Source organism: Mus pahari, chromosome 6 (genome assembly GCF_900095145.1).
Source record: "Mus pahari chromosome 6, PAHARI_EIJ_v1.1, whole genome shotgun sequence".
Lineage (NCBI taxonomy): Eukaryota > Metazoa > Chordata > Mammalia > Rodentia > Muridae > Mus > Mus pahari.
Window position 1 is genome coordinate 59,079,866 of NC_034595.1, and position 12,723 is coordinate 59,092,588.

The 12,723-nt window shown below is 45.2% G+C and overlaps 1 protein-coding gene across 1 annotated transcript in view; it reads right to left on the reverse strand.

The window, feature by feature from the left end:
- Zyg11b (zyg-11 family member B, cell cycle regulator) overlaps nt 1-12,368 on the reverse strand; it is a 58,218-nt gene extending 45,850 nt beyond the window's left edge. The window contains exon 1 of the mRNA XM_021199961.2: nt 12,158-12,368. Within this exon, the coding sequence (XP_021055620.1) occupies nt 12,158-12,187 (30 nt within the window). The 5' untranslated portion in view covers nt 12,188-12,368. The remainder of the gene's footprint in view (nt 1-12,157) is intronic.
- Between the last annotated feature and the right edge of the window lie 355 nt (nt 12,369-12,723).

Here is a 12,723-nt window from a genome sequence, read left to right on the forward strand (position 1 = left end):
AATTCCCAGCAACCACATGGTGGCTCACAATCATCTGCAATGTGATCTGATGCTCTCTTCTGGTGTGTCTGAGGACAGCTACAGTGTACTCATATACATAAAAATAAATAAGGCGCACGCCTTTAATCCCAGCACTTGGGGGGCAGAGGCAGGCGGATTTCTGAGTTCGAGGCCAGCCTGGTCTACAGAGTGAGTTCCAGGACAGCCAGGGCTATACAGAGAAACCCTGTCTCGAAAAACCAAAATAAATAAATAAATAAATAAATAAATCTTAAAAAAAATAAAAGAAACAAGAGAGCCAAGTACTTTAATCTCAGAATTCCGGAGATAAAGACAGAGTCATTAGAGTTAAGGCCAGGATGGGCTACGTAAGAGCCTAACTCAGGAAACCAATAATAATCATAACTTTCTTTTCTTTTTGGTTTTTCTAGACAGGGTTTCTCTGTGTAGCCCTGGCTGTACTGGAACTCACTCTGTAGACCAGGCTGGCCTCGAACTCAGAAATCCACCTGCCTCTGCCTCAATAATAATAATTCTTTTTTTTTTTTTTTTTTGGTTTTTCGAGACAGGGTTTCTCTGTATAGCTCTGGCTGTCCTGGTACTCACTTGGTAGACCAGGCTGGCCTCGAACTCAGAAATCCGCCTGCCTCTGCCTCCCGAGTGCTGGGATTAAAGGCCTGCGCCACCAGGCCCGGCTAATAATAATTCTTAAGTGGACGCATAGAGACATGATTGTCCAAAGACTATGGCAATGACTGACATTGAAAAACTACAATGTGCCTAAAAAAGGAGACTACAAGCTGAGTCAGTGGTGCTCCTGCAGTCCTCACTGATGGGCAGGCTGAGTCACTCGAGTGCAGGAGTTCATTGTAGCCTGGACAACATAAAAGGAACACGTCTTTAAAGAAGAGCAGCAGGCCTGGAGATATGTGGTTCAACAGCTAAGCACTGGAGATCACAGAGTCTGTCTCCAACTCCAAGGGATTCAGAGATATCTCCCAGCCCTACAAGTACATGCAGGGATGCGTACATACATGCACACAAATAAAAATATATGTTAAAAAACTAAAAGGGGCAGTGAGCAGGATGCTAAATGAATAAGTAAAAAATAAAATTTAATTTAAAAATTAACACTAAAAAAGGAGGTATGAAGGAAAGTATGGAAGGGAAGAAAGAGAAAAAAAGAAGAACATTAAATAGGCTTTAAGAGGCTAGAGGACTAAAAAGTGCTTAGCCAGAAGTTCAACATTACTTAATTCCTACTAGATTTTCTTCCTACTCACAATGAAGTGGACTCAGTATCATGTTTCTTCAGGGAAGAACAACAAAATCTGGGCAGGAAAGACAACATTCTCACCCTTATTTTCCTTTGTCATGTTTGTGTTCACATGCAGAGGTGTACATGTGTGTGTGTGTGTGCGCACACGCCTGTGTGTCTGTATGCATAAAGGCCCAAGGCTGGGGCTGATGAGATGGCTCAGTGGGTAAGAGCACCGACTGCTCTTCCGAAGGCCCTGAGTTCAAATCCCAGCAACCACATGGTGGCTCACAACCACCCCTAATGAGATCTGACACCCTCTTCTGGTGCGTCTGAAGCCAGTGTACTTATTTACAATACTAAATAAATCTTTGGGCCAGAGCAAGCGGGATTTACCAGAGCAAGCAGGGTCAAGCAGGGCTGACTGGAGTGAGCAGAGGTCCTAAAGTCAATTCCCAACAACCAGAAGGCTCACAACTATTCATACAGCTACAGTGTGTACTCATATACATTAAATAAATAAATCTTAAGAAAGAAAAAAAGGCTAGAGGCTGCCTATCGGGAGCCTTCCTCAAATGGTCTCCACCCTATTCTCTGAGGCAGAGTCTCCCTGTCAAGCCTAGGACTCACTGGTAACACTAGTCTGGTTAGGCAGGCTGCTGCGGGGACCTTCTGCCCTCTATCTTTTGAAGCTGGGATTACAGGTGAGCCATCACAGCCACCCAGCCCTTATGTGGGTTCTAGGAATCCAAACTGGTCCTCTTGTTTATATGCCAAATGTTCTAATGGCAGAGCTTTCCCAATCTTTCTTTCTACATTTTCAGTTACTGTAGGGTCATTTTTATAGGCCTGACAGGCTTCATCACAATTAGTATAAAAGCATCAGTGGCACAACAGCTTGTCAATGAAACGTGTGTGTGTGTGTGTGTGTGTGTGTGTGTGTGTGTGTGTGTGTGTGTGTGTGGACAGAGGCTGCCATCTAGTGTCTTCCTTGATTCCTCTTCATCTTAGGTTTTTGAGGCAGGGTTCTCACTAAGCATCAACTTGAGGTCGGGTGATAGTGGCGCACACCTTTAATCCCAGCATGTGGGAAACAGAGGCAGGTGGATCTCTAAGTTCAAAGCCAGCCTGGTCTAAAGAAAAAGTTCCAGGACAATCAGGGTAACAAACAAAAAAAAAACACAACAAAACAGCATCAACCTGGTAGACTGGCTGGCCAATGCACTCCAAGGGACCCGCCCATCTCCTCCAGGTTTACAGTACCAGGGTTACAGCCCAAAGCACCGTGCCCAGCTACTGAACTCAAGCCCCCATGCTTACACAGCAGACCCTTTACCCACTGAGCCATCTTCCCAGTTCCCAAAGAAATATTTAAATGCTAAAAGCACATATATTCTCCTTCAAAGTGCTTCATGAAAGGTATTTATCAGCATACATCAAGGGCCATAAAATTGTTGTACCTATCCTTTGGAAACAATATGTTGTTTTTAAAGGTAGGGTCTCACTCACTATGTATCCCTGGCTATCCTGGGTCTCTCTATTGTAGACCAAGAACTTCAAACTCATTAACATCCCTGGCACTGGGATTAAAGGTGTGTGCTATCACACATACCAAAACCTTTGGGTTTTGTTTTGGGGCAGGTATGCACCATCACATCTGGTTTATTAAGTGCTAGGAAATCTAACTCAAAACTTCCTACAAGCACGCTACTCACTAGCCCACATCAGCCTGTTATTATTGTTGCGTATTCTGCTTGGGGTATGGAGTGGGGGATGCATGTGCCCTGTTGCCTGTGCAGAAGTCACAGGACAACTTTAGAGTCAGTCTCTCCTTTCAGCTTTACAGGGGTCCCTGGGATCAAACACAGATTGCCAAGCTTGCATGGCAGTGCCTTGACCAGCTAAGGCATCATAGCAGACAGTGTTGGTGTTAGAAAAGGCTCTTACCCCAGCACTCGGGAGGCAGAGGCAGGTGGATTTCTGAGTTTGAGGACAGCCTGACAGAGTGAGTTCCAGGACAGCCAGGGCTATACAGAGAAACCCTGCCTTGAAAAAAAAAAAAAAAAAACCACAACTGTAGTGGCTATTCCTGGTTGTCAACTTGACTATATTTGAAATGAACTACAATCCAGAATTGGAAGGCTCACGAGTGAACCTAATCTGGAGACTGGGAGATAGAAGTTTCTGATCTGGATCTTGGTATGGAGATCTTGAGACACAGTGGTGATTGAATCCAGAAGATTAAGACAGGGAGATCTCCGAGGCCAAGGTCATCTGGGATTAAAGGTGTGGTGGCACACACCTTTAATCTGGGCTACACCTTCTGCTGGGGACCATATAAGGACATTGGAAGAAGGGAGTTTGGCTCTTGATCTTTTGCCTTCTTGCGGTGTGGGACTCAGCAACTGCTAGATCCTTGGACTTCCATTCACAGCTACTACTGAACCATTGTTGGGATTTGGACTGCAGACTGTAAGTCATCAATAAATTCCTTTACTATATAGAGACTATCTGCAAGTTCTGTGACTCTAGAGAACCCTGACTAATACAACAACACAACAACAAAAAAAGTCCTCCACTTTATTTAGAAAAAAAGAAAAGTCTCTCCCTGAATCTGGAGCCCACCCATCAGACAGATGCCCTTGCCAGAAAGGCCTGGTGCTCCTCCCACCTCTGTTTCCCAGGACCAGGAGAGCAGGGGCTAGCCATGGCGTCCAGCTTTTCAGATGAAGAAAAAAAGAAAGAAAAGGCAGAAAAAGGGGCTGGAGAGCCGGCTCAGCAGTTAAGAGCACTGACTTCCAGGTCCTGAGTTCAATTCCCAGCAACCACATGGTGGCTCACAACCATCTGTAATGGAATCCGATACCCTCTTCTGGTGTGTCTGAAGACAGCTACAGTGTACGCATATACATAAAATAAATTAAAAAAAAAAAAAAAGAAAGAAAGAAAAAGAAAAAGGAAGGTTACTGGGTCCCGGGCAACAGCCCCGTGGTTAAGAGTACTTGCTGTTTTCTGAAGACCCGAGCGAGCTTCATTCCTAGCACCTATACCGAGCAGCTTACCACCACCTCTAACTGGAGCCCTGGGGATCTGCACGCCTTCTCCTGACCTCCTCAGCACCTATCCACACCCTGCTGCGTATTCTATTCCGAATAAATGATTTAAAAGAACACTGTTAAGCTGGGTGGTGGTGGAGAGCATCCTTCATCTTAGTGCTTGGGAGTCAGAGGCAGGTACAGCTTTGTGTTCCAGGACAGCCAGGGCTAAGAGCACTTCGCTAAAGTTATCCTTAGCTTCCCTATATTTAAGTGTGATTTGTCTGTATGTTTTTACAGGACGACTAATATTTCATATAATCTATACTCAGCTATTATAGGACAATAAAGATGTTATCAGCAATCCATGAAGCAGAAACATGGCTCAGAGGTAGAACACCTGCCTTGGAACAAAGTTGAGTTTGATATTCAATGCTACAAAACATTTTTTTTTTTTTAATTTTTATTTTGAGACAGGTAGTGTAGCTCTGGCTGGCCTAGGACTCAATATGTTAATCAGGCTTTTCTCAAATTCACAGAAATCCCTGCCTGCCCCTGCCTCCAAGAGAGCTGTGTGCCCAGCTACCAAAACAAAAAAGTCTTTAAAAGCAAACAAAAATGTAATAAAGTTAGGAAATGTTAATGCTCTAGTACATGACTTTTGCAAGAACTCTAATGAATATATGACTTTAGTAAATGTATCATTAGTTATTTTGTGGTCCTGGGGAAGCTGACACCAGGCCTTGCACATGCTGACCAAGCTCTCTAAGGCTGAGCAACATTCCAAACCTTGAGGTTTTTGAGACATGGCTCACTACGTAGTGCAGGCTGACCTGAAACTTGAAATCCTCTTGTACCTTCCAAATACTGGAATTAAAGGTGTACTATGTTTACTAATTTAATAAATCCCTAAAGGCAGTTTATAAGAAACTGAGAATTAGTAAGCAAAATTCCAACAGTATAGCCATCTGTCCTGCAAATGCCACAGTGAGGTCACTACAGAAAATACACTTAGCCAAAAAGTGGTATGCTAGATCCTTGCAATTCATTTTTCTTATATGTTTTCCTCCAGTTTAAATCCCTAAGTAAAGGCACTTGCCGAAAGATTTACAACCTTTGTCCCTAAGGACCTGAGTTTGGTTCCTGAGCTCAATCCCCGAGCCCCACTGGTGGAAAGAAAGGACTACTGTAAGCTGTCATTTGATCTCCAGACACACAGTCAACATATAAATAAACAATATCATTTAAAAATAAGTAATTTCAAATAAATCACTATTATAACACGGTGAAAGTGAGAGTTTATACACTTATCTTAACTGAATAACAGCTGTCACCATTCCAGATGGTGTTTCATAATTCATCTCCAATGTAACATTATCCACACAGTCTTTCCATCTGGGTACGGTGGCCTGCCTGCACCTGTAGTCCCAGCACTTCAGAGAGGGAGGCAGAGGATCACTTGCGTCTACCATTTCCAGTCCAGCCTGGACAATATTGCAAGAGCCCATCTCAAGAAGGCAGCCAACAACAACAAGCTTTTCAAGACAGCAGGGGTCTTTAACAGACTCCATCTAATCACAGTTATGTCTGCTTTGTTTCCTCTAGCACATCTCAATGCCAAACTCAGTTTCTGGAATACACCCTACCTAGCCCACACGCTACCTTCAGTGACTTTTGTTGTTATTTTGTATCTCCTGTTGCATAGCCTGACCTTAAGAAATGTGGAGGATGACTTTGAACTCCTAATCCTCCACTGTCATCTGAGACTAAGGCACGCACCAGCCCCCAGTCCCTTCCCTTATTAGTCTCTCTTACCCACTTCCCACAAATCCCCTTCCACTTCCTAATTAGCCTTTCTTCTAGTTTCCTATCAGGGGAGGACAGGACCCAGGAGCTTCTCCCTTCTCCACAACAGAGTACTGATTAGACCAATCTTGACTAGATCTTGTAACTCAAGTAATCAGGGCTAGCATGAGCTAGGAACACAGCAGCTGTGTCGGGATCCTCACATCTCTACCCTGTTGACATTCAGCATTTTCTGTATTCCTGATTTTTCTCATCACAGTGCCAGAACTACCTAACAAAAACAACTAAAGGGGCCGGGCGTGGTGGCACATGCCTTTAATCCCAGCACTCGGGAGGCAGAGGCAGACGGATTTCTGAGTTCAAGGCCAGCCTGGTCTACAAAGTGAGTTCCAGGACAGCCAGGGCTATACAGAGAAACCCTGTCTCGAAAAAAAAAACAAAAAAACAAAAACAAACAAACAACTAAAGGGAAGGATTTGTTCTGGCTCACTATTCATCTATTCCTCCGTGGTGGGAATGGCAGTTGGTCACATCCCACCAATCCCACCAGCAGTTGGACAGCAAAGGGGTAAAGCCTGAGCCAGGTCAAGCTGTAACTCAAAAAGCCTGTCCTGAGGCAATGCATTTCCCCAGGTCAGTTAACTTCAAACACAAGAGCATGTGAAAGACACTTCGAATTCAAGCTATTATATTATGATTGTTTCTGATGTATTTTAAATTATGTGTGTCCGTCTGTGAATATGTGGATGTGAGTGCAGGCACCTAGAGCAGCCAGAGGCCAGAGAAGGCATCATATCCTCTGGAGCTGGAGTTGCAGGAGACTGTGAGCCATAAGATGTGGCTACTGAGGACCAAACTCAAGTCCTCTGGAGCAGCATCAAAAGCCCTCTGAACTGTTAAGTGACTTCTTCCCAGTGTCCTCTAAGGCACTATTACACTTTTAGTTTTGTTGGGCCTCCCTCCACTCTATCTCCCCGTCCCTATCTCTCCTCTTCCTCCCAATATCCCCTTCTTCTTCTTCTTCTTCTTCTTCTTCTTCTTCTTCTTCTTCTTCTTCTTCTTTTTTGATTTATTTTTATTTCTAATTATGTACATCAGTGTGAGTATGTGCATGTAAATGCTGGTGTCTGTAGAGACCATGGAGCTGCAGTTACAGTAGCTGTGAGCCACCTGATATGGGTGCTGGGCTTTGAACTTGGGTCCCCTGGAAGAACATCAAGTGCTTTTCAGCACTCTATTCCTTCGAGTGGTTTTTGTTTTTGAGACAGGGTCTTCCTATGTAGTTCTGACTGCCCTGGCACTCGATACATAGTCCAGGCTGGCTCTGAACTCTCAGAGATCATCCTGCCTGTGTCTCCTGAGTGCTGGAGTGCTGGGATTAAAGGGTGCTCCACTGTGCCCATTTTGCTGCTGTTGTTTTGTTTTGTGGGAGAGGCTTTTGTTTGTTTTTTGATTTTTTTGAGATACAGTTTCACTGTGTAGCCCTGGCTGTCCTGGAATTCATTCTGTAGACCAGGCTGGCCTTGAAATCAGAGATCCACCTGCCTCTGCCTCCTGAGTACTGAAACTGTAACCAAAGTGCTTACACAATGTCTAGTTCTTAGCAGCTGGTAAAAACCAATCTTTGCATCAATGTTGTATACCCTGGAGATGAGACAGACTCTAACCAATAGTAACAGCTAGAAATACAAAAAGATGACTCCTGAGATATATTCTGTGAGCTGCTAAGAGAGATGGGTATGACCCAGGAGTTTTTGTTATTTTGTTTTTCATCTTTTGAGAAGTAGGCAGGACCATAAGGATTTCCCTGAATTTCTTGGAAGGAAAGTCAAGTGCACAGTGGTTCCTCCTAGCTACACTAGTCTCTTCACCACACAACTCTTATAATTTCTCAGTTCTCTACTTGAAACAGGAGAGCTTCTCCAGAGCCACTAATGACTGTCACATTCCATGACTCTACCATGTCTGTCGTGGCACATTTTTAAACATGCTAAAACCATTCACATTTAAAACTACTCTACATACATAAAGATATGAGAAGGCAGGAACCACACCTGTTTTGCAGTCTTCCATATTCCCCTTGCAAACACAGTCAGATGGCACTCCAGAAACACTTAGATGAGTGAAAGGTCAGGGCTGCATCTCAAATCTGAGGTATCAGCATTACGAGAGTTCTTGGGAGAAACACAACTCTCAGGTTCAACCCCAGACTTGATAAATCAAACCCTAGAGGCAGGCAGCCCAGGAACCCTCCCTGATTCACAGTCAACTTCGAGAACCTCTGCCTTAAATATATCAAGTATTCAAAACGCACCACAACACTTGAAAAATATATAATATGAAGCTTTGTAACAATTATCTATTTACTAAATATATTAAACTACTATGCAAGAAAAACATAAAAGTAATCTCCAGTTCACAATGGGCCAGTATTCTCCCTCTTCACCCTTCCCACACACTTACTGTGTATACATATTTAACAAGCAAGAACAACTCTAGTTAGTGGAATATGAAGCTTAAAACACAATAATGCCCAATTATCTGCTGTGGTCTGAATGTGTTTCTCCCAAATTTGCTACCTATTCTAGCCTGTAAGAGATGTATAAGGAGAGGCCTTCAGAAAAGTGGTTAGAGCAACTAGACAGCACTGTCTGAATGAGACTAGTGCTTTCACATAAAGGACCCAGGGAACAGCCCTGCTCCTCCATCACAGGAGAAACAGGGGAATCACGCCATCTATGAACCAGGGCAAAAATGCCTCTAGACTCTGGGCATGGTGGTGCATGCATGCTAGCACTCAGGAGGCTTGCGGTAGTAAGACACCCTTTAGTTTGAGACCAGCCAGTATTACACGACAAGCTAGAGCTATGTAACAAGACTACCTTAAACAAAAAAGGGGGGCTCAGGATGTCTCCGCTGACAGAGTCCTTGCCTAAAATGTACAAGGGTCTGGATTCAATATGCAGCTCTACATAAACCAGGTATTGTGGCCCACACCTAAAACCTCAGCACTAGAGAGGCTGAGGCAGATGGATCCGGAGTTCAAGACTGTCCTCTACTACATAGTGAGTTTTAAACCAGCCTGCACTGAAGTTTTGTTGTAGGGGAATAGAAAAAGGAGGGGTTGGGGAAATGATAGTACAAATGCCTAAGTAAAAACAGGAGGCTCCTCCGTACACACCTAAAATGATGGCAACGTGTCACATGGCAATGTGTGCATGTGCCCCTGGTGCTGGGAGGCAGGGACAGGCAGGTTCCTGGAGCACACTGACCAGGCCCGTTTGGTCAAATGTACAAGCTTCAGACTCAGTAAAGGATCCTGTCTCAAAAAATTACATAAATAAGGAGAGCTGGAGAGATGGCTCATCAGCTCAGCACACTTGTTGCTCTTTCAAAGAACCAAGACTCAATACCCAAAACCCAAATAATGGCTTATAACCATGCATAACTCCAGTTCCAAGGGACCTGACACCCTCTTCTGACCTCCAAAGGCACCAGGCACACATGTAGCACACATCATATACACAAGCAATACATAGGCAAATTACTCATATTTTTTTTAAAAATCCAAAAAATTAAAAAAAAAAACACAACTCTGGCCTCCACACACATACACATGCCTGCATGCATATGCATGTGCATGAGTGTGCCCAAGCATACACACGTGTGTACACACGCACACACTTGAAGAAGAAAAAAGAAAGAAAGAAAGAAAGAAAGAAAGAAAAGAAAAGAAAGCCAGCCAGCCAGACCCTTTCAGACAGTGAACGTGCTGATCCCTATCCTTGGATTTTTTATGCTCCAAAGTTCATAAAAATTTCTGTTTATTAGCTAGCCAGCTGATGGTATTTTGTTATGGCAACCTAAATGGAGTAAGACAATATCTTTCTCACCTTCTGTTTCTTCCATCCTTCCAGGCAGTAAACATGTAATCCTTCACTACAAATCTTTTTCCCATAGAGAACAGCTTCTCTGGGTAGCCCTGGCTCTTCTCGACTCTATAGACTAAGCTGACCCCAGGGATCCATCTGTCTCTGCCCCCCCCACCCCCCCAGTGCTGGGACTAAAGGAGAACCTACTTTAACAATCTATCTTTTTTTTTTTTTTTTAAGATTTATTTATTTATTATATGTAAGTACACTGTAGCTGTCTTCAGACACTGCAGAAGAGGGAATCAGGTCTTGTTATGAATGGTTGTGAGCCACCATGTGGTTGCTGGGATTTGAACTCTGCACCTTTGGAAGAGTAGTCGGGTGCTCTTACCCACTGATCCATCTCACCAGCCCCACAACCTATCTTAAATGGCTTCCCAGTCACATTTAAAGTGAAGTGTTCTTCTTTCCCAAATGAGCCACATAAATTCTATTCATCTTGTAGGCCCAGCTCAAATCACTCCTTTGACTCCCCATCCTTTCTTTGTATACTCATTCAGTCTAGGTGGAAAGGCCTGCATTTCCAAAATTCTAACAGCCTGGTATCTTGTCCAGCAAGATGGCTCTCTAGTCTGAAAAGAATCCTCACTACATCTTATTCTGCTCCTTTTTGCACCAAAAGACGCTTCAACTCCCCCTGAGTCGTCTGCAAGGTGCCTCAAATTTCAGTGGAAGACTGCATTTGTCAGGTGGGGAAATGAGATCATAAATCAAACCATTCAAGTGTCTACCTGACCTGGGCACTGGGAATTCAGGGAATTAAGTAAAGCCCAGTTGCTTCCAGACTCTGACGGCCCTTGGGAAGGAACAGAACAGCACACAGTGACAGTGGTACAAGTTAGAGGGAGTCACTGGGAAAAAGACAATGGAGGATCGACAGAGTCAGGGGTGAGCAAGGGAGTGTTTCCCAGTTAAATGACCAGACAGTAAGTTACCTTCCTAAAAGTCAAATGGAGGGAAATACAACCTAGGACGCTATGATCATCAACAAGTCTTTTTGACTAGCATGTATTATTCCTCCCAGAGATCAAAATTTATTTTGTATAGGATGGAACAATGTTTTCAATATATGCACAGCAAAACACAGGTAACACTTAAAAATGGCACTGTAGTCTCAGCCATTTTTGAAGCAGAGGAAAATCTGCAAAGAAAGGGTTTCTCCAAGAAAGGACAGAAAGGACAGGCCAAATGCAGCCTCTAGGAGGAAGGTATTCAAAAGACTGTCACAATCTGACTGTCTGCCTGATATTCAGACCTTAAATGCCCTTGGTCTCTGCCTCCTAACAATAACAAATCATGTGCTCTGAGCAACAACTGTTAAGCCTGCAAATTACAAAAGGTTCTTAATTTCCCAAACAGTAACTCCACATGAAAACACATTCAAAATAAAAATCTCACAACCTTTCTGGCTATTTCCGTCAAAAAAGCCTGATGATCGCATAAGGCTACAAGATGCTGTAACACACCCCACTCAGGTTTTTGCAATGGCACTAGGTAATAAAGCTTCCAGACTATTCTTCCATACCGCCAATCTCCCCTCACTTCCCCACTCCCAAAACAGAAAGGAGAAAGAAAGGCTGCAAATCTGTCCGTGCCCGCCCCACAGCCCCAGGGAAGCAATTGCCTTCCAATTGCTCCTGCTTAGCCCCCTAAGCCTGCAGAAGGAAATGGGGACAGATGCGTGAGCCGGCGACGGAGGACATCCGACAAGGGGCAGAGGAAATGTGGATGGTCGAGGACCAAGGGAAAGAGGGGGCGCCTGAGATAAAATGGTTCATGAAGAGGGTCGAGGAGGGAAAGGAAGCAAAGTGCGGGAACGAAAAGTGGGGGGTGGGGGTGACTAACGACCATAGAGGAGAAAGGTAAAATGGTTGAGGAGAAAGGGGAAGGTTAAGGACGGGGAAGGGGGACGAGGAGAATGCGAAGGAGGCTGTCACCGGGGGACAAAAGGGTGTCACCGGAGAGGAGGGGATCAAGGCATGTCTCCTAAAGGGGCTTGCTCCTGCCGATGGCTGGGGAACGCGAGCCGGAGGAGACAGAGGGAGGGTGCAGGAAGAAGGGCGAGACCGCTGCCGGCGTCCTCGGGCCACCCTGCGGGGGGTGGGGGGCAGGCCGCGCTAGCTCACCATGGCTGCGTGGGCCTGGTCCTCCGGCATGCAGCCTCGGTCCTGCGTGCGGTGGCAGGCGAGGCCCGAGCCCGCCGCTAAGATCAGCCGGCGCGGGGGCTCCAGGAGGCTCAGATCAGGCAGCGGCTCCGGGCTGGGCCCAGGCCTCGGCCTCCTCTCTTCTGAACTACAGCAGCCGCTGCCGCAGCCAGACCGAAACACAGACTCCGCCTCGCTCGCCCCGCCCCCCCGCGCGAGGTCCCGCCCCTCTCCCCCAGCCTACCGCGCCCTGCCCCTTAGAAGTCCCGCCCGTCTCCCGGTGCATGTCTCGCTCCGCCCCCAAGGTGGTCCCGCCCCGTCCCAGCCTAGACTCCCTTAGCCAAACGCCAGCCCTTAAAGGGGCCAACGCCCTCTGACGCGGCTATAGTCTTTCTGCTCAGAAGAGCTTTAAATCTTACCTCCAGGAGACTGCAGTGCTTACCCTCATTCTACAAAACTTAACTTCTGATTCATAGTCATTAGTTTTTGTTGTCATCGTTCTTGTGATTTTAGCATTCTGTTACATGATTTTGTTTCACTGTTGTTTT